The sequence below is a fragment of the Enhydra lutris genome, unplaced genomic scaffold (assembly GCF_002288905.1).
Source record: "Enhydra lutris kenyoni isolate GAN:26980312 unplaced genomic scaffold, ASM228890v2 scaffoldscaffold3, whole genome shotgun sequence".
In the NCBI taxonomy this organism is placed as follows: Eukaryota; Metazoa; Chordata; class Mammalia; order Carnivora; family Mustelidae; genus Enhydra; species Enhydra lutris.
Window position 1 is genome coordinate 9,012,215 of NW_019154087.1, and position 22,167 is coordinate 9,034,381.

At 38.5% G+C, this 22,167-nt stretch overlaps 2 protein-coding genes across 2 annotated transcripts in view; one reads left to right on the top strand and one right to left on the bottom strand.

The window, feature by feature from the left end:
• LOC111154288 (spermatogenesis associated 5) overlaps positions 1-17,170 on the bottom strand; it is a 325,382-nt gene extending 308,212 nt beyond the window's left edge. The window contains exons 1-7 of the mRNA XM_022513797.1: positions 16,953-17,170; positions 11,766-11,887; positions 10,388-10,545; positions 5,788-5,846; positions 4,550-5,194; positions 3,451-3,580; positions 3,123-3,179 (exon numbers count right to left, since the gene is read on the bottom strand). Coding sequence (XP_022369505.1) covers positions 3,123-3,179; positions 3,451-3,580; positions 4,550-5,194; positions 5,788-5,846; positions 10,388-10,545; positions 11,766-11,887; positions 16,953-17,115 — 1,334 coding nt within the window. The 5' untranslated portion in view covers positions 17,116-17,170. The remainder of the gene's footprint in view (positions 1-3,122; positions 3,180-3,450; positions 3,581-4,549; positions 5,195-5,787; positions 5,847-10,387; positions 10,546-11,765; positions 11,888-16,952) is intronic.
• A 356-nt stretch (positions 17,171-17,526) lies between these two features.
• LOC111157475 (nudix hydrolase 6) overlaps positions 17,527-22,167 on the top strand; it is a 47,862-nt gene continuing 43,221 nt past the window's right edge. Inside the window, exons 1-2 of the mRNA XM_022518897.1 lie at positions 17,527-17,780; positions 21,133-21,336. Coding sequence (XP_022374605.1) covers positions 17,546-17,780; positions 21,133-21,336 — 439 coding nt within the window. The 5' untranslated portion in view covers positions 17,527-17,545. The remainder of the gene's footprint in view (positions 17,781-21,132; positions 21,337-22,167) is intronic.

Genomic DNA, 22,167 nt, shown 5'->3' on the forward strand with positions numbered 1-22,167 from the left:
AAACAAGTAAAATAAATTCTTTAAAATACACCTGATTTTTAAATTTGATTTATTGCATTTCAGTTGAAACTGAATACGTTTAATTTTTTAGTTGAAATGCACATGCAAAAGAATGAAACTTAATCATATACAAAAATAAATCTAGGGGTGCCTGGGTGGCTCAGTCAGTTAAGCGGCTGCCTTCGGCTCAGGTCTGATCCCAGGATCCTGGGATCAAGCCCCACATCGGGCTCTCTGCTCAGTGGAGAGCCTGCTTCTCCCTCTCCCTCTCCCTGTTGCTCTGCCTCCTTGTACACTCTCTATCTCTCTGTCAAATAAATAAATGAAATCTTTAAAAAAAAAAAAAACTAAAATGGATTAAAAAACTAAATGTGAGACCTGAAACTATAAAAATCCTAGAAGAGAGCACAGGGAGTAATTTCTCTGATATCAGCCATAGAAACATTTTTCTAGATATGTTTCCTGACACAAGGGAAATAAAAACAAAAATAAACTATTGGGACTACATCAAATAAAAAGCTCCTGCAGAGCAAAGGAAACAAACAACAAAATTAATGGAAGAAGATACTTGCAAATGACATATCCAGTAAGAGTTACTACCCAAAATGTATAAAGAACTGATAACACCTCAACACCCAAAAAGCAAACAATCCAACTGAATGGACAGAAACATGAACAGGCATTTCTCCAAAGAAGATATATGGATGACTAACAGGCAACATGCAAAGAAGCCCAACATCACTTAACAGGAAAATGCAAATCAAAACTACAATGAGCTATCACCTCACAGCTGTCAGAATGGCTAAAATCAAAAACACATAAAACAAGTGTAGTTGAGGATGTGGAGGAAGAGCAACCCTCATGCACTGTTGGTCAGAATGCAAACTGGTGCAGCTACTAAGAAAGTTCCTCAGAAAGTTAAAAATAAAACTACCCTACAACCCAGCAATCACACTACTGGGTATTTACCCAAAAAACACAAAAACACTAATTCAGGGGCGCCTCGGTGGCTCAGTGGGCTGAAGCCTCTGTCTTCGGCCTAGGTCGTGATCCCAGGGTTCTGGGATCGAGCCCCGCATCGGGCTGTCTGCTCCGCAGGGAGCCTGCTTCATCTTCTCTCTCTCTCTGCCTGCCTCTCTGCCTACTTGTGATCTCTGTCTGTCAAATAAATAAATAAAATCTTTAAAAAAAAAAAAAAACACTAATTCAAAGGGGTATGTGCCCCCCTGTGTTTATAGCAGCATTATTTACAACAGCCAAATTAGGAAAGCAGCCCAGGTGTCCACCAACTGATAACTAAATAAAGAAGATACGGTATATATACACAATGGAGTATTATTCAACCACAAAAAGAATGAAAGCTCGCCATTTGCAGTAACATGGATGGAGCTAGAAAGTATAACCCTAAGTGAAATAAGTAACAGACAAAAACCATACGATTATCTGTTGGATTTAAGAAATAAAACAAATGAGCAAAGGGGAAAAAAAGAGAGAGAGAGAGAGAGAAACCAAAAGTCAGACTCTTAACTATAGAGAACAAACTGATGGTTACCAGAGGGAAGGGTGAAATAGATGACTATTAATCCCTATTAATCCCTTAATAGGGATTAAGGAGGGCAATTGTCATGAGGAGTACAGGGTGACACACAGAACTGTTGAATCACTGTTGTACACCTGCAACTAATACAACACTGTAAATAATACTGGAATTAAAATAAAAACTTAATTAAAAAAAAAGAAATCCAATGTATCAAAATCAGGACTCAGTTAATAATATTAAAGACAAAGGCAACAGGATGTTAAACTGAAAAACCTTACATTAATTCTAGCCCAAATTATTAATTCATCACATTCTAGCACATCTGAACAATAAAAAGCAGAGTACTAAGAATAGTCTACTGCTCATGAGATAAGTCTATGCCCAAACAGAGCTTGCCCTCTAATGCCCAGTAAATTGTTATGACTGCATCAATTCAGAATCTGAGGCCAGAAATGTTCCCTGGAGCAGATGTAAAGTCCAAGGTACAGAAATTCCAAATGTGCTCTCTCTCTTTTTTTTTTTTTGGTCTATTAAAAAAAGAACTTTCAAAGTGATCAGTTCTCCCATAAAAGATGTGCATTCTCTCACAAAAGAGAGATTCAACTGCAAGGAACAAAACAACAATGAAAACACACTACACAATACAGTATACCACTGGGTCTCAAATTTTCAGTATTGGGACTACAAACCTTATAAGGGACTAGCTTATTTCATATACGATCTCTGGGAAAAAACAACTTTAAAAATCAAAGTTCTTTCGGGGCGCCTGGGTGGTTTGGTCAGTTGAGAGTCTGTCTTCAGCTCAGATAATGATCCCTCCTGGGATGAGCCTTGTGTCAGGCTCTCTGCTCAGTGGAGAGCCTGCTTCTCCCTCTGCCCCTTTTCCTCCCCCTACACTTGTGTTCTCTTGCTCTCTCTCTCTCACTTGCTTTTGCTCTATCGCAAATAAATAAAATCTTAAAAAAAATAGTTCTTTTGATGAGAGCAGAATTATGCTAGTTAAATGCCAAAACAATGGCAAAGACATAGCCTTATTATGAATAATATATTAGACCAAGTTATAGGCCACATTCTTATACTCCCTGCAATGTAATATGGTAGCCTAAACTGAGGAATAATCAATAAAAATTGTTTTTAAAGAGCAAAAGATTTGTCCCTTTGAAGCAAACTATAATTTAAGAAAAAAGCATAAAGGGATACTATAATACACTCTACTAAAGTAACTAGATAAACTGAATATCCTAAAGTACCATAGGCACTCTAAAGAAAGAACATCAGAAATGCATATCTGAAGTAAAATCATATGATTTACCATACAACAGTGTCTTAATTCTCCTACTTCAGGTAATTCAATAACTCATTGATCAAACTTACAAAACAGGAAAATGCAATATTAGATAAAAATAGATGAAATACAACTTCATTAGATTTACAGTCATTTCTAAAGCTATCATTATTATTTTTGTAGTGTTCTTTCATGTTTCATATAACGTGTTAGTAACTCTACTTAAACATAGCCTTGACTACTAATTACAAATTAGTTACTAATTAGATTACTAATTACAAATCTACATGTAAATACCGTAGAGTGGCTTCAGCAAATATCTGACGTAACCTTGCTTCTGTCTCCCCATAGAACCTGTAACAAATAAAATGCATTTAAGAATCAACGCTTAATGTTTTTAAAGTTTCGTTTATAAGAGCTCATCTAACTTTTCAAATACTTCCAGAGTACTTAAACTTACTTTCAAATATTATTTTCCAAACTTAATTTGTATACACAACCAAAAGCAAATTTAAATTATTTTCACATATGAAATATCCAGACAGAATGCTATGCAGTCATTTTTTAAAATCACCTTTAAGAAGTATTTAATAACACTGTTTATTCCATTAAATTATGCACCTACTTGCTTATAATTTCAGGACCATTAATTACAGAAACATAGGCTCCGACTTCATTAGCAATCGCCCTGGCAATCATTGTCTTTCCAGTACCTGGCGGGCCATAGAGTAACACTCCTCTAGGAGGGGGAATTCCTAGAAGAAAAAGAAGAGAACAATGGATTCAGCATTACTAGGTTTCTTGTGTTATCATATGACTGCAAATATGAGTTATAAAATATAAATTTACCTTGTATCACAAAACTAAAGTAAGAGTCAGACCTCCTGCCCCTGCCCCCCTCCTCCAAAAATGTACTAACTAGCCAAACACTGATCTCAAGAAATGACTTTCTCTCTCTCTCCCTCTCTCTAGACCCAACCAGGCTGGGAACACTAGTGAAAAACTGGCTGGACAGCCACATAATTGCTACGCCCCATCCCACACAGCACAGCTCAATGATCAGAACACAAAGCTCAGACAAGAACAAGGCCACCCAAAGCAAGCCATCAATCCTAATTTTCACCCAACTAGTCATCTTAGATTACATAAGCATTACTAGCAAAATGTCAGTCAAAGGGTTCATATATTTTTATATATAAAGTTTCATGAAAAATGAAAAGGCAGAGAAAGAAGCACCAAACTGTAGGCATCAAATACATGCAGAGCATCTGGGCAGTTACCACACAGAGGTAGCCCTGAGTTTCCTTCAAGCCAATCACTCCCTTAACCACTTGCTTCAATGCAAAGAAATCCGCACAGAGTTATATTTCCTAACAGAGAAGTTTTATCTAACATATTTGAAAGTTTGGTTTACTTCTTTGGTCATTACAGCTGATCTAGAATGACAAGATACTAATTCTAGATCCAATACAAACAACTGTGGAAGTATGCAATTAGAAGAGACAAGGCTGCAACTAACTCACATTACAACCTAAAGAGATTAAGCACGGAAAAAGGCTCACTTAACTGATATCTCAGAAAGCAACTCACACCTCCTACCATACCTACCATTCAGGAAAGAAAACCAGGAAAAGAGGGTGAGCAATTATTACATAAGTGGAATGTGCCAACTGCTTTTTGTTTGAATTTAATACTTCTGGTGCAATACACTGAAGAAATCATACCGTAACTCTTGAAAAGTTCAGGCTGTTTGAGAGGCAATTCGATCATCTCTCTAATCGCTTTCAGCTGACTACTTAAGCCTCCTATCATGCCATAAGTTACTTTGAAGTGGTCCTCTTGCACTTTTGAATTTGTACGAATCTTTGCAAAATTGACTCTTGTTGTTGAAGATATAAAATAAAAAATATCAGTGTTGCACTTTGTTCCCACACATGCTGACTTTAGCAATCTCTCTTCATTGACAAGTTGCTCATTTTCTCCTCTGGCTGAATTAAAACTACACTTAAGTCCTGTGACTTCCCCTAGTCCAAGTCCACTGCTGCTCCCAGGACTCTGTGTAACATCCGACAAAATGTCACTAGTTTTATCTAACATTTTGTCATCTACTGGTTTGCAGGGAGTACTGCTTGATGTTGGGTCTCGAGGCTCTTCCAGATCTAACTGGCTTAGCTGTAGGGATACATCCAGGGTACTGGTTTCTATGTTGGACTGTTCATAGGCCATTCCCTGGGCATCAGTGTCAGAATCATTCTGAGGCCTTCTCAATATCATGCCATCTGTCCCTTTCACTCGCAACACTTGCAGTCTGCATGGTCGTCCGTAGAATGTACAATACAGAAAGTTGCCTGGTAAAACAATCTTGCCATCTAGAAAATAATTTTTTAAATATATGTGTTAGCATAACTTTTCACCCATTTCATGTTTAAACGCAACTTATTCCATCTGTTAACAAAACTATCTGACTGAGAAGACTAAATCAAAGAGTATTAATAAAATAATTGCCATAAAAAGGAGACAATTCCCATTTGATAGAACACTATCTGGAGACAGAACGACAAGATAATTCTTTAAAATTCTCCACACTCAATAAATCTAGGATTCTATCAACTATATCAACAAATAGACTGGCATTCCACATCCAATAATAAACGGACCTAACATGGCACACCTAACTAATACTCCAAGATAACATTTCTCACTGGAAAGAGGAAGAGCTCAAGGGTTAAAAAGTATCAGTTCTCCCACTGATTTTATCCATAGATAAGTCAAATATTCTCTTCAATGCTTAAGTGCCAATCAATTAATTGGGGAGAAAAAATTCCTGTCCCAAAAGGCCATTAATTCATTGAGAAGAACACTCCACATTATGTTGAATAAAAGTATGATTTATACAAGACCTCAAAGACACATTACTTTATTTACTGCTACCTTGCTTTTTACAATTTAAAAAACTATTTACCTAGCTTTCTCAGAAGACAACCAGCCAGTTGTTCTTCATTAATGTCCACATTTTTGTCACTATAAAAGGTGGAGGAAATAAAAATCAGAATTAAGTATACCAGAGACTAAATGTAATATAAAATTACATGTACACAGCTGTACTATAGACCTAGTCAAAAGAATAATTTACAAACTGGAAATGGTTTATACAATTTGGGAATAATTTATGCTTCTCAGATACTTCTAATAGCCATGAAAATATCACTTGCAATTTGGTATTCTAATGACTTAAATCAATGTTCTTTAAAATTTAGAGAACCATCCATTAGTGGATCATGAAATCATTTCAGTCAATCCCATCCAGCATTTTTTTTTTATAGAATACAAAATGTCAAAGTACACCACACATAAAAAGGGAAAATACCGCTTAGAAAAGCATTACTTTCTTATACATACACATCTTACACACACACATCTATATACTCATGTATACAGCTACACACGTGAGTGCATATGTGCCCTGTATCTGTGGATGTATGCATACAATGAATCACAACAAAGTGTATTTTTTATTGTGTGTCCTAGCCAAAAAACATTTGAAAAACACTGGCCTAAATTAATCATTCCCTTTCTGAAACTGCCTAGCTTGGGCTTTTATTAATAGCTTACTTCATTTCCTTTCTACAATTTATAAATCAACTTTAAGGAAAATTAAGTCCTTTATAGGATATTACCTGAAAAGGTAGAGATAAGAAAAAAGGAGAGTAATGGTATAATGGAATGTACTTCTAGAGAAAGGACATACCTTTCTCCAGAAAGGGAAATATGAGAACCCCTTCTCCTACTAATGACTGTCTTCCTAGAAGGCTGCTTGAGTACAAATAGGTATATCTAAAAATCATTACACTTGTAAAGAAACAAGTTCTTGGAGAGTTCTCAGAATATGAGCATTTTTCCTTCTTCCCCACATGCAAGTAGCCCACATTAGCACAGGAGGCCTACAGTTGTGAGCTCTGCCAGAGATCAGTGGAGAAGTAATAGTTTAGCTCAGAAAGAGGTATATTAGCAGACCCATCTAGTCCAAATCTAAGCCTTGTTCTCCAAATACTGTATTAGCAAAAACAAAACCTATATAGTCAACTTCATTATTTCCAGATTCACCTACTTGCTAAAATTTATTTGTAACCCTAAAATCAATACCAGCAGAGCTTTCCTAGTCATTCATAGACATGCACAGAACAGGCAAAAAAATTCAAGTCGCTAAGCACTTTCCTAGCTGAAACCGAGAAAGTACTCTTATTTCAATTCTTTCAGAGATAACAAGAGGATGGAGAGTAGAGATAGCAGGAGGCAGTGTGGTGTACAGCAAAAAGTCCCAGCTCCTGTACCAGCTGGAGATTTGAATCCCAACTTTGACATCTGTTAGTGAGGTGGCCTCAGGCAAGTCACATAACACTTCTAAACTAGTGCTTCTCTTTTATAAAATAAAAAAGATAAAATCTATCAGAACAAGTTGTTTTAAGATTATAATGTATATAAGATATACATATTTTTGTATATTAAATATGCACCAAATATATTAATGTTATTAATATGATTCATAATATACATTAAATATGCATTTAAATATAAACATGTAATATTAAACATAAACATATATTCCATGTATATGTAAACATACATACCCCTAGGAGCAACGGTTCAGTATTTGCTAATGTAGTGTTCACAGCAATTTTATAGAACATACTGCTAATAATGAAAACTGACTGTATATTCATATAAAGGAGAGAGAGAAAAACAGAAGAAAGAAATTTCAAATCAAATATATATACAGACTATGTAGGAAACTGTAGCTCCTTAAATGCTTAAATTCACTTCTGTTTATAGAACTCTGAAACCAGTTATACTTACTTAAACCATTCCTATTTATTAAACTCTGAACAGAAGATACTTGCAAATGTGTATAAGAAAAGTAAAAAATAACAAGTTTTGCTTTTAAAAAAAGAATGGGTGCAGATAAAATCACTTCCACTAGAAGGAGCTCTAACCTCACTAATAAATCTTTCAGAAGCAATTGAAGGATTTAATCAGCAGAATAAAACAACTGATTTTTCTTATTGGAAATTAAATTTCTTATCTAAACTCTGCTGCTGCATTTAAAACACAAGGGGTTTTTTTTTGTTTTTTTGTTTTTTTTTCAGAAAAATTTTAAAAACCAAGCTTCCACCTGCTTTCGGCTTGGGTCATAATCCCAGGGTTTTGGGATTGAGCCCAACATCAGACTCCCTATTCAGTGGGGAGCCTGCTTCTCCCTCTCCTTCTGCCCTTCCCCCTACTCATGCTCTCTATCTCCCTCTCTCTCTGATAAATAAAGTCTTTAAAAAAAAAAAAAAACAAGCTTCCTTTTAAAACATACAGTTCCTCTACAGCAGACAATCATTATCACCTAAGACTGCTGTGCCCTCAAGAGGTCACAAAAAAATCATCAAAAAAATCCAGTGAACTGATGACTGCAACCTGAAGCACTGCCTCAAAACAGTCTAAAGATTAATATTATTTCATCTGAGTAGAACTACTACCTAACCCATATAATAATGGAGCCCATTTCCTCATCTTTAAGAAAGGGGCAATACGGGCATTTTGAAGGAGGATTAAATGAGAAAAGAGGGAAAAGTGTGTGTGCATGTGTGTGCTCGTACACAGCTGGTGCACAACACATGCTGAGTTCTCGTCTCCTCTTTAATTTTATTGTTAAAGTATTATTAATTCCTCTGAAAAAAGTTTCCTGGCTTATAAATACACACACACATACACGTATACATGTATACACATACATATATATACATATATATATATATATGCTGAAGCTCAAGCTTGGAATCTACAAAAGTAGCAAAAGAAAACAATAAAATCAAGCTAATGAGGGGCACCTGAGTGGCTCAATCAGTTAAGTGTCTGCCTTCAGCTGAGGTCATGATCCCAGCGTCCTAGAACTGAGCCCCAAGTGAGGCTCCCTGCTCAGTGTGGAGTCTGCTTCTCCATCCTACTCTGCCCCGCACCCCAGCCCCCCGGCTTGTGCGCCCGCTCTTTCTCTCAAATAAATAAATAGAATTTTTAAAAAAATATTTTATTTATTTATTTGACAGAGAGAGATCACAAATAGGCAGAGGCAGGCAGAGAGAGAGGGGGAAGCAGCTCCCCGTCGAGCAGAGAGCCCGACAAAGGGCTTGATCCCAGGACCCTGAGATCATGACCTGAGCCGAAGGCAGAGGCTCAACCCACCGAGCCACCCAGGTGCCCCAATAAATAGAATTTTTTAAAAAAATAAAGTTAATGATTGTTAAATGTTTTGTGATTCTTGCATATAAAGTAAACACATCCCCAAAACTGTTAGGTAGTATTAAAGTATCAAAAGATTCTTTTTATAAACAAATTTTGGTAAGACTTGCATATGCAAACTGAGTTACAATCCTATTAGATACAGAGTATCCAAGAGGATGAAAGATAAAGGTTAACTATATTGATAAGGTGATTCAATTAGCCTTTGTTAAAGGACATTTCAAAAACTGATAGAAATAACTATTTTACTGGATTGAATAATCACAGAGTTAAAATATCAGGTACTTTGCTTGAAGATATTTGGTGTTTTTAAAGAGTTTTTTTTTTTTTTTTAAGATTTTGTTTATTTGACAGACAGAGATCACAAGTAGGCAGAGAGGCAGACAGAGAGGAAAGGAAGCAGGCTCCCTGCTGAGCAGAGAGCCCAATATGGGGCTCGATCCCAGGACCCTGGAATCATGACCCGAGGCAAAGGCAGAGACTTTAACCCACTGAGCCACCTAGGCGCCCCCAAGAGTTATTTATTTGACAGAGAGAGCGCATGAGCACACGCACGAGTTGTGGGAGAGACTCTTCAAGTGGACTCCTCACAGAGCGGCAGAGCCCGTGGGAGGGTGGGGGGCTCAATCTCATGACCCATGAGATCACAACCTGAGCTGAAACCAAGAGCTGCAGGCTTAACTGACTGAGCCACCCAGCATCCCTGGAACAGTCTTGATGAAAACTTGTTTCTTGCCTATTCACAGTACTCTACTCCCTCCTTCACAACAGCCCTGATTACACTGTTAAACAAGATGAACACCGTTGTTAAATATTCATTAATACTAACTCCTCTCGCCTAAGTATCAGGGCATACTCTAACCACAGGATACCAGAGAGTCTCTAGTCCATACGTTGGGTGGACTCATTTAGCTTGTGCTAATACAGCAGACCACCAGCCACTCACCGTGAGGCTATCAAGCACTTAAATGTGGCTGGTCCAAATTGAGATGTGCTACAAGTATAACACACACACTGGATTTTCAAGACTTAGTTTGAAAAGTATCTTATTAATAGTTTTTTATAGTTACTATAAGTTAAAATTTTATAACTAGTTAAATATTAAATAATACTTAAATAATGATTAAATTAAATGTTAACTATTTCACCAATTTCATTTTCCTTCTTAAATGTGACTACCAGAAAATGCAAAATTGCATATGTGGTTCACATTTGTGACTCTTGTTCTATTTCTACTAGGCAGCACTGATCCAAAATGTCACCAAAGAAAAGAGACAAACCTGAGTGCCAGGTCCATTTCCTCAGCCTGTAGCACAGCACCCAACAGAGGCTGGACTTGGATGGCATCACCAACCCTCACACCCACATTCTTTTGTGCCATTTCACTCAGGCCAACCTTGCCTCCAGGAAATCCTGCCACAGGCCAGGCCGTATAGACCTGCCCAGAACACAGGAAACAAAAATACGAGAAAAAAAATATTCACAGATTATCATTAATTTATAAAGCAGAAAACTAAGCCCAGCTAATCATATGGCTCTGCAAAACACAGTCCTTAACCCCAAGGAGTTACAACCTGACAAGTTACAAAAAAACTTTTAAGATAAAAATTATATCTTCTTGTGAAGATTAGCAAAGAACCCACAGTGAAAATGATTTGAATATCTGAAAGGTAATTTAGGAAAAGAGACAAAGGCATTAACATGTAATAAATAGAAAATAGGAAAAAATACTAAAGACAAACTAACTGCAAGGTAATCTGGCCTGAAGCATAAAATACATCCAGGAAATAGTGAAGGACCTGGTACAAGAACTTCATGAGAACCTGGATTTCATCAGAATTAAATGTTAAGGGACAGAAGCAAAGACTTCTAGCTCCAAATAGTGGGCTGAGCTCACATATTTATAGTCTTCCACAAGACACAGCAAAGGACTTTTTTTTTCTTTTTAAGAATAATGAAAAGAATGAAAGGTGTGCCATCAGCACAAAACAGCTTTTTTTTTTTTTAAGATTAAGAGCAGGAGAGCACAAGCAGGGGGAGTGGCAGGTAGAGAGAGAAGCAGGCTCCTGGCTGAGCAGAGAGCCCAATGTGGGACTCGATCCCAGGACTCTGGGATCATGACCTGAGCTGAAAGCAGTTGCTTAACCAACTGAGTCACCCAGGCGCCCCAGCACATAACAGATTTCAAATCATTTTCGGAGGACCTCGCTGAATGAGAGTACCCTGGCTACTGAAGCAGCAGAGGAAATGGCAGAGGCAGAGGTCGGCAGCAGGGCAGAACCAGGCGAGATTCTGGGCTTTCAGCCTCAAGTATGATGAATAGTAGCAAGAACAAACAGCTGAAAACAGGAAGGGCAATAAAATATTTGTATACAGAAGAGATGACTTTCATACTCCCCAACAGCATTTCTGTGAAAAAAAATATATATAAGGCAGATACTATGTGTGTCACTACCTCAGGAGAAAAGGCCTCTCTCTACATTATGACATTTACGGGCTGCTATTCCCAGGATAGTCACAGATATCAAAGGAAGGAAAAGTTTATATTGATGAAAGGATCTTTTAAAATATAGTTTTTCACTTATTACTGCTTTGTTGAAAATCACAGTAAAAAAATCTCAGATTTTTCTAAATTAAGGAAATGAAAAAGACTCTTACCTCTTGTTTTCCATCCAAACTGGTAAGCAACACTGGTCGACCTATACATATATTTGCAGATTTCATAGTGTTGAGTCCAAGCTGAACGAGGGAATTCTGGAATGTTTTAGGAACTTTGTCATCTACCAAAAGGGAAAGAAAATTATTTTCATACTATTTTATAGCTGAGGTTAAAGCCTGCTTTCTTTTGGTGTAAATAAAAATCTTCTAACCACATAACCACATGAATGCACTTACCATACCCTAGAGAAACCAGTTCCAATTCTTTTTTCTTTTTAACAAAAAGACTTAAAACCAAACCTTTTTGAGGGTCCACTGACTGACAATATGAGCGCCAAGTAAAAAAATATGTCTTATGGGATAGGTATTAGTTTTCCCCCTTTAAGAAAAATAAACTCTAATTTCTTTAAAAACTGAACATACCTGCAATAGTCTTTTCATATTCGCATAGTAACATTTTGTACTACAGATTCTAGTTGAGTCAACTACTGGTATTCAAAGACTTGAGATGGGAAACTGGCATTTAGTTCTGGAGGGTCAAATTACATTTCCACTTCTGATCCACCTGATACCAGTCAGATATTTTTCTTTTTTAATCCCAAGAATACGTGGGTAAGATAATAGCACAGGTCTTATTCCTTAGGCAAGCACAAACAGACTAAAATGACCATTATTGTTTTCAACTTTTGGCCACGAAGGGGACCCAGCTGGTAACACCTCTGAAAATGATATGCTAACATGTCCACCCTGCCCCCTCCACTTCCTCAAGGTCCATATTTGGTCCTTCCTCTGATTCTTCCAGCACCCTATGCTGCCAAATATTAGCATTTATCATCATAATATACATTTGTTTTATAATCTTTCTCCTAAACCATATGCTGCTTTGGGGCACAAACTGGGTCAAATTCATCTTTGTATCTCCAATGCCCAGGAGTGCATCAAATATAGAAGCAGCATAACAGGGGCGCCTGGGTAGCTCAGCCCTTAAACATCTGCCTTTGGCTCAGGCTGTGATCCCAAAGGTCTTGGGACTGAGCCCTGCATGGGCTCCCTGATCAGCAGGAAGCTTGTTTCTCCCTCTCCCACTCCCCCTGCTTGTTTTCCTTCTCTCGTCTTTCTCTGTCAAATAAATAAAAATCTTTTTTTAAAAATTTAAAAAAGAAGTTACATAATAAATTTCCATGAAATCAATGAACATAGTAGGTGACTACACAGTTTTTTTCTTCTCAGCACAAAATCCATGAAACACTTATGAAATTTTAGCCTGTCACAAGCTGTATTAGAAAATTTATTTTTAGACACATGTACCATAATCATAGTTCTCTAATATTAGCGTTCCTTAATAATAAAAACACAAATACTTTGTAATTTAAAAGGAACAAAGTAAATGAAAGCAAAACCAAGAACCATGTCTCATTTAATTATTTTTTGCCACTACAAAATAACTACCCCATATATGTATTTTCCTTCTGTCATCAGCTGAACAAATATAGGAAAACAAAGCATCTCATGGAGCTAAAATTAACAGTACTGAACATTTATAAAATAAGCATATTTCATAATATGAAGCTGAAAAGAAATTCAACTTTTCTATGAGCATTAGGCCTCTTACATAGTTTACTCATCAATAACACCAAAGCATCCTTTTGGTGATCACATAAGGTTCAGTTTCTGCCACTTCTCTCTTCCTAAACCTCAATGAATTACCCTTCCCTCTTGATAAGTACCTCACAGATGTATTCAATCCTTGGCAAGATTCTAGGTTTTCTTCTCTTCCTTCCAGCCTGTCCTGCACATTCACTGTGCACCAGGGTTGGACAAATCACAAGTTCTCTAAATACCTCCACTTCCTCCTTATGAAAATCACATTCAAATTCTCATCCACTGGCCTTATTTCCTAACATATCTCCATGTATTTTCTCACAGCATTCAAATCTATTCAAGCTGTATTCCACACAACTCCTTTCAGCAGTCCTCTTTGCTCCAATACTATACTTTAAAAAATACATCTCAACATCCACTTTCCCCATTGGTTAACTATACATTTATTGAGCACTTCATGTGCCAGATTAGTAAAGATAATTTCAAACAACCATCACCTCTTCATTGGTTCATCCAGCAAACATTTATTACATGCCTACTTCACAGCAGATAATATTCTAGGCACTAGGGATACAAAGTGAACAGAAGTGGATGGTCCTAGGCCTCACAGAGCTTATAATCTAATAGGATGAGAGAATTATTAAACAATCACTTAGTAACTGTGTAATTTTAAACTAAAATTAATACAATGCAAGAATGACTGAGAATGCTGAGAGAGCCTATTAAGCGGAATCTAATTTGGAAGAAACAGAGAATGCTTCTCCAAGGAAGTAATGTTTAAAAATTCAGATCCAAAGGAAAAGTAGGAATTAACAAAACAAAGAGGAAAAAGAAAATAATTCCTGGCAAAGAGAACAGCTTGTACAGAGAGGTCTGAACAGAGGGCAGCATAGTCCATCTAAGGAACGAGTATAAGCAAAATGTCAAGAGACAAGAAGGGACCATGTAAGGAAGATCAAGATCTCCCAGGGCAGTAGGCTACACCAAGCAGCAGCTCGTTCTCTCTCTCTGTCTCTCTCTCTCATAAGTAAATAAAGCTTTAAAAAAAATTAATTAAATAAAATGTTTAAAAAAAAAAGGAAGAAAAATCCAAGAAAAGATGTACAGCACAATGCTATACAAAGTGTGGTCAGCAAACTATTTGTTACTGTCATGATGGGGTAAGTACAAATAAGGGTTTAGAAGCTTTTATTACAACTGGACAGAGTAATCCTACATCTGTTGAATCTAATAAAAATTTCTATTTTTGAACTTATTTTTCTAGTAATTTCTTTTTACTGTATTTTACAACAGTGCTGTGCTATGACATACCAGTGAGAGAGAGAGAGAACAAGCTGAAGGAGGGGCAAAGGGAGAGGAGAAGCCAGGTTCCCCGCTAAGCAGAGAGCCCGATGCGGGGCTGGATCCCAGGACTCTGGGATCATGACCTGAGCCGAAGGCAGATGCTTAACCGACCCCTACATACCATATTTAGGGGTGCCTGGATGGCTCAGTCCTTAAGCAGCTGCCTTTGGCTCAGGTCATGATCCCAGCGTCCTGGGATAGAGCCCTGCATCGGATCCCCTGCTGGGCAGGAAGCCTGCTTCTCCCTCTTCCACCCCTGCTTCTGTTCCCTCTCTCCCTGTCTCTTTCTGCCAAATAAATAAATAAAATCTTTAAACAAACAAATACACACACACACACATACACACAAAACTTTACCTACAGAGTTTAAGTAGTATTGGTCTAGAAGGTGCACAAACCAAGATTCATAAATAGTATAAAGTACAAATATAAATTCAAAAATGATTAGAGTATAGACGGAAAACTCTGGACATTGGATGAACCTGCCAAAAAAAAAAAAAAAAAAAAAGATTTATACAGGGAAAAAAGGGTGTTAGGACTAAGAACTGAGGAACATTTGGCAGCCAAGTGAAAATGAGCCTGCAAAGGAAACTGAAAATCTACCTACCAACGAAAGGATGGAGAAAAACTAGGAAAGTTTAAGGGCACATAGCCAAAACTTAAAGTGGGTTTTGTTTTGTTTTGTTAAGATTTCATTAGAGTGAGCAAGAGGGAGAGCACAAGCCGGGTGGAGGGGCCAGAGGAGAGAGAGAGAAGCAGACCTCCTACTGAGCAGGGAGGCCAATGAGGGGCTTGATCCCATGACCCTGGGATCATAACCTGAGCCAAAGGCAGACACTTAACTGACTGAGCCACCCAAGCACTCCCCAAAATTAAAGTGTTTTAAGAAAAAGGAAATGGTAGACAATGCCAAAAGTTGCTGAGAGGTCAAGTAAGGGAAGTAAAGAAAAACTGTCCTTTATATTTATGAACATGGAGATGATCAGTGACCAGGACAGGGATAGTTTCCATAGAATGATGGGATACTGTCAAAACTTAAACGTCAAAATTTTAATAGACTAAGGAGTAGGTGAGAGATGAGGAGAGAGACTACTCCATTTATGAAACTTGGGAATGAGGTACACCTGGCTGGCTTGGTCAGCAGAGCCTGCGACTCTCGATCTCGGGTTTTGAGTTCAAGTCCAACGTTGGGAGATTACTTAAAAATAAAATCTAAAAAAAAAAAAAAGAAAAAAGAGAAGAAATTTGGAAATGAAAGGATGGAAAGAGATAGGGTGGTGGTAAGAAGAAAATGTGGAACTTTTGTTTTAAGATCTTAGAGAAATCGGCAGGTTTAAATTTCAATCGGAAGGATCCAGTTGAAAGAGATTAAATACGCAGGACAGAACAAGTTATCCTCTGATCCTTAAATGAGACTGAAAACACTGTGCTAATTCTAAGATTGTCATTAGGGTGTGCATTAGACATAAAATTCTTGCCCCCAGTTTAGCTGGTGTTCCATTTTTTCAAAGCTATGACACCGTTTCCACACATAGAAGCTTTAACAACTAAATCTTCAGATAAATCCATTCTCCTAACTCAAGGGAGCTCTGAACTAGGATAAAGGCTTTAAAGTCAAATTCTGCCTGCCAGTTGGCACCTGTGGAACCTGGAGCCAATCACATTAACTATCCTTCCTCTCTCAAATAGGCATAATAATACAGCATCCATCTTCCAGGGCTTCTATGAAGGTTAAATGAGATATGTATGTGACATACCCAAACTACTGACAACAATACTATGTAATCGGTAGCTCTTATTAAATACTAGAATCTGTGTAAAAGAACACATCCTGAAGCCTTTCATTCTTGGAGACACATTAATCTCTCTTAGGAAAGATATATCCACATCTTTACTGAACTGTTTAGTTTTCTGGTATATATATCCTATGCTCGTAGCTTTAAGTAATTTTACAGTTAAATGTGCTGTAAATCTTAAACGAGGAAAAGTTGTTTCAAGTTCAATTTACAAATTCAAAACAATTTACAAAAGTGATGGCGGGACTTATCCACGGATAAGCCGTTTCTGCCTAACTTCTCCAAGGCAGGCACGACTTCGGGTGTACAAACTTGCGTGCCACTGTCACACCTCTGTGTCGCCCAATTTTCAAAAGCCTCAGCACCTTAAAGGCGGCATCACCTAAAGGTCTACGTCTTAAGCTGCCGCCCCTCCGTCTCAGGTCTCCCACCCAGAACGCTTTACCCTTTTCTAAGAAGTTGGTCACAACCAGAATCCCGGCCGTTGCCGCCGCTCCTGGCCCAGCAGAAGATGCCGAGGGCCCCAAAAGAGAGGAAGCAGAAGAGGGCGAGGTTGAAGCATTGTCTGCGCTTTGATTCGGCCGTTTTCTGTTCTTCTTGGAAGACATGATCACAATGCAGCCTAGGAAAGGCTGCCGCAAAGCCGGCTCAACGTGCTCGTGTCTCTGGAAGAAAAACTTCCGGGGCAGAAGTCAACGAGACTCCGCCCTCCACCGTAATCCCCCAACTGGAGCGCAGTACTTCTTCCCGCCTTTCCTATCCCTGAACAAACGTCTGTTGACTTAAACTAGAAAAAGAAAGTGGTGGAAAAGTTTCTCTCTGGCTTTTCTGGAACCGGGAAAATTTCTGAGAGGAGCTGGTGGACAGGACTTCGCGGTTACTTCGATATAGCGCCGGGAAAAAAAAAAAAAAAAGTTGTAACGTTAGCACAACTTTCGGATGGCACTCTTCTAATATTTACGGGAGCGACCTCCGCTCTGGGAACTCAAAGGAAACTTGATTTAAGGGCCGAGCTAGCGGTGGGACGCCAACGCGTAAATGCCGCCTCTAACTAGCGGGAGTTTTCGGCGCGCAGTGCTCCTGCGGATCTGCAGCACAAGGCTGTTGGCCGGGCACCGCAGGGCTTCGGGTCCGGGTTGCAGGTGGGACCCTCCCGCCGGAGCGGAAGAACTGCGGGGAGAGCTGGACAGATTCGGGGGCGTCTCGGTGCGCCTGGCACGGCTCGGCGCCTTGGACCGCCTGGACGCCGCCTCATTCCAGAGGCGCTTGCAGGGCAAGTGTGCCTGGGCCGTGGGGTTCCCTGGCTCCGGAACCTTTCTAATAAAGTAACCGGGGCCCCCATCCGCCTAACATGGTCTCCGTCAATCAAGTACCGAGTCCTAGGGAGAGAGGGCAGGCATGACCCGTACCAACTTCCCCTGTTTCCTTCTTATGCCCTTTGCTGGGAGGTTTCTGAGGCACTTGGTTGAAATTTTAACTATCCCAGACTTGCTGATCGGCAGCCCTAGTTTCTGATTAACTTCCTAGTGTGTGACCTTCCACAAGTTCTGTAAACTATCATTTACCCTTCCATAAAACCGGTTAGTAACGCATAGGATTGCTGGGGGTTTACGTAGGGTAATGCATATAAAGTGCTTAGCTTGGCCTCTACCACATACTTAACGCTCAGTAGTGTTAATATTTACCGGGACTTCGTTCTGCGGGGCACTTTGCCCGAGACAACGCTATACGGGTGGTGAACAATGAATGGACCAGAGTGGTCATTTTTGTACACCAATTGGGTCAGGCTGACGCATCAAGAACTGGAGTTTGCGGGGTGCCTGGGTGGCTCAGTGGGTTAAGCCGCTGCCTTCGGCTCGGGTCATGATCTCAGGGTCCTGGGATCGAGCCCCGCATCGGGCTCTCTGCTCAGCAGGGAGCCTGCTTCCTCCTTTCTCTCTGCCTGCCTCTCTGCCTGCTTATGATCTCTCTGTCAAAAAAATAAATAAAAATTAAAATTTAAAAAAAAAAAAAAACTGGAGTTTGCTAGAGACAAAGCAACAAATCTTTTATGATTAACCAGGGAGGGTAGTGGGCGCTTTCAGTCTTCAATAAGAAAACTCTGCTTTCCTTGAACTTAAGTCTAAAGATAGGAAAGACAGCTTAGATGGAGGCGCTTTCACTTTGAGAGAAGCCGGTGATTTGGTTCAGAGTTTATCAGACTGCCCCTGAAGGTTCTTGAAGGCCTAGCACGGAAATTCAGCATTGGAAAGATCCTGTCACTCAAAGAAAACTTCAGATAATGAGGAATATGGCAAATGAGCATCTATGTAAATATAATTCAGCTAGTTCATTCTTTAATCATTCTCCTACCCAAACTACTTGGCTCTTCACCGCATTTTCTATCCTACTTGTGAATAATTGCTGACTCCAACAGTATCAGCCATAGAAGAATCAAGCGAATGTTCATCCTCTAATATATCTACCGATGTGTGGGAAGACACAGGTGTTTATTGCACAGACTTGTTACTTGTCAGTGGCCAGGTGGTTAAAGCACTTCCTTAGTCTAAAAGGCAAAGCATGGGTGTTGGGTTTAAAGTCACACATCCAGATTTCAAGTCCCGGGTTCTGACCGGTGCGTAGCCATTAGGCAAACCACCACTAAAAATATTTGCCTCTTAGGTTGCTTAGGTGAATAATGCCAACCCTAATTATTTTACTGGATACATGTGGTGATCAAAGATAAATTTTAGGAAACTAATTTATAATCTACATAGTGCTATATACTTTTTATAGTTTTTTAAATACAATATTTCATTTATGAATTCCTATTGCTAGACACTTAAGAACTTCACAAATATTAATTCATTTAATCCTCATAACAACCCTGAGGTAAATACTGTTACCTTTATTTTAAAGGTGATGGTACTGAGGCACAGGGAGATTAATTTCCCTTGGCTCTGGAATCTGTTCTTTTTTTTATATAAAGATTTTTATTTATTTATTTGACAGAGAGATATCACAAGTAGGCAGAGAGGCAGGCAGAGAGAGAGGAAGGGAAGCAGGCTCCCTGCTGAGCAGAGAGCCCGATGCGGGGTTCCATCCCAGGACCCCAGGATCATGACCTGAGCCGAAGGCAGAGGCTTAACCCACTGAGCCACCCAGGCGCCCCTGGAATCTGTTCTTAATGCATTATGCTGCCTCTAAGAGCTAGTGCAAATTTTGTTATTAAGTCAAACTAGCTTTTCACTTGATTAGAATGATTAGGGAGGATATGGGAATTTCCTGGGGTCCTAGAAATGTTCTGTAATCTTTATTGGAGTGTGTTACACAGGTGTATGTATGTGTCAGAACTCCTTAAATGTACACTTAAGATTTGTGCCCTTTATGTAGTTGTACATCAATTTTAAAAAAGATTTAAATCAGAGAAAGAAATGGGTGAGAAGGATCTGACTCCATAGTCCCAAATCAAGCAGCTTTTATGAAAGGCTCCCATATGTTTGTCACTGTATTAGACCCACTGCCTTTTAAAGAGGTAGAGAACATGGTCCTTAACAGGGAGTCACTGCACAGCTGGAGAAGAGAAGAGGCGGAAAAAGAAATTAACCATTAAATGAATAATCAAGCCTTCCCACCACCATACATGCACACAATTTGCAAGATTATTGTAAAGATTAAGTGAGGTGATAGATGGAGAAAATGACCTGAGAATACTGCTGTATTCTTCACCCATAAATTAGGAGCGATAATACTTGCCTTTCAGGCTGTGAGAACTTAACGAGATAATATATATACCGTGTCTGGAGCTTAGTGAGGACCAAATGTTGTCATCTTTTTCTTCTGGTTCAATCTTAAGAGAATTTACAGAAGTCAAAACAGAAAAATCTACGTTCATCTTGGTATTATTTATAAAGTAGAAATAATTTATCCAGGAGTAAGAGGTTCGTTAAGTAGTTTTTGGTGTACTTAGCTGAGGAAAATTATACAGTCATTAAAAACTTATGTTCCTTACAAATTTTAATGACAGCAAAATGTTTATAATAAGTAGTAAAAGATATGCTGTAAATTATATATGGTGTGATGTCAATTCCAAAATTATATTCATGGGTGATCTCTGTCTGTCAAATAAATAAATGAAATCTTTAAAAAAAAAAAAAACGTAGAGTTTTAACTACCTTGAAATTTATAAGCCAAAAAATTTATGACAGAACTCTTAAAGTGTAAGTAGAAGCCCATAAGAGTCATTTATGAAGATTAAAACTAAGGATGTTAAAAGGAACAGCAATTTATTTTGTTTAAATCAAGTTTTTTTGTTCATTCTACAAATATTGAACACCAGTTATGTGCCACGCAGTGTGGCAGGTGATATGAATTACCAACTCTATCCTCAAGGAATTCAGTCTGCTGGAAAAATCCCGTAACAAGGTACTAATTACAAAAAAAAAAAAACCATAGTTCCTGTACTGGTGATATAAACAGAGCATTTTAGGATTCCCCTCCCCCAGCCCTTCCTAGCTAACGACTAAGGGAGGTGGATGTTTTAGGATGGCTTTTTGGAAGGGGTGACACCTGAGATGAGTTTTTTATTTCTTCCACTCTTTTCACTGGAAAATGTTTACAGATTTTTATCCTCATCTGCATTTTAGCTGCAATACAGCAATGGAGATCAGTAGGTAGGATAGCGGTATGGCTGCACATTCCCATCCTCCAAAGCCGATTTATTGCCCCTGCTGCTTCCCTGGGTTTCTGCTTTCACCATGCAGAATCGGATTCATCCACGCTGACACTGTGGCTGGGAGAGGGACCCAGCAGATTACCAGGATATGCTACACATCAAGTAGGAGTTGCAGGTCAGTTTCAAACTAACAGTAAAATTGACCTTTTAGTGGTTTCGTCTAATTTTTTCTTACAGCTAAGTGATATTTTATTCATGTGTAATGAACAGCTTGATCTTTGGGATTATTAAGGAGTGCTTTAAACAGAAGAAGTTTGTCTTACGAATCAGCAGAGGGCAGCACACCGAGCAAGTTTGGTGTTTAGTTTTCCAGAGGATAATTTTCAACATTTTTACATAGGTATTTGAACTTCAGTACTCAAATATTAACACTGAATTAGGATCAGGAGTAAGTCATTATGGTAAAAATATTAGTACTAATTATGTAAGTGTGTTAAGTACAAGATAACTTTTAGGTGAAATTTAAGGTAAAGGAAAGCAGATTTTTTTATTTGGGCATTACTTCTTAAGGATATTTACATTAAGTTATGGTGTGAGACAGTTGTTGAAGATACACAATTTAAGTATATTACGGACTTTTCAAGCCACTGGTTAACTCCAAAGATGTGGTCTTGAGAAATTTGCTCCAGGTTAAGACTGGACTTCTCAAATTGTAGGGTGCATCAAAATCACGTGGAGGACTTGCTGAAAACACCCCGCTGGGCCCCACATCTAAGAGTTTCTGATTCAGTTAGTGTGGGATGTTGCCAGAAAATTTGCATTTCTTATAAATTCTTTGCTGCTACTGCTAATGTTAATTCTAATCCCTGGACCATCCTTTGAGAACCAGGGCTAAGAAAATTCTTAGACTTCCAGGAAAAGTGAAATAGTAAAGACTCCTTATGACTTAAAGCAGTATTATATGTAAGCTAGTAACTAATAATTTTATTTGCCTGCATACAACTTA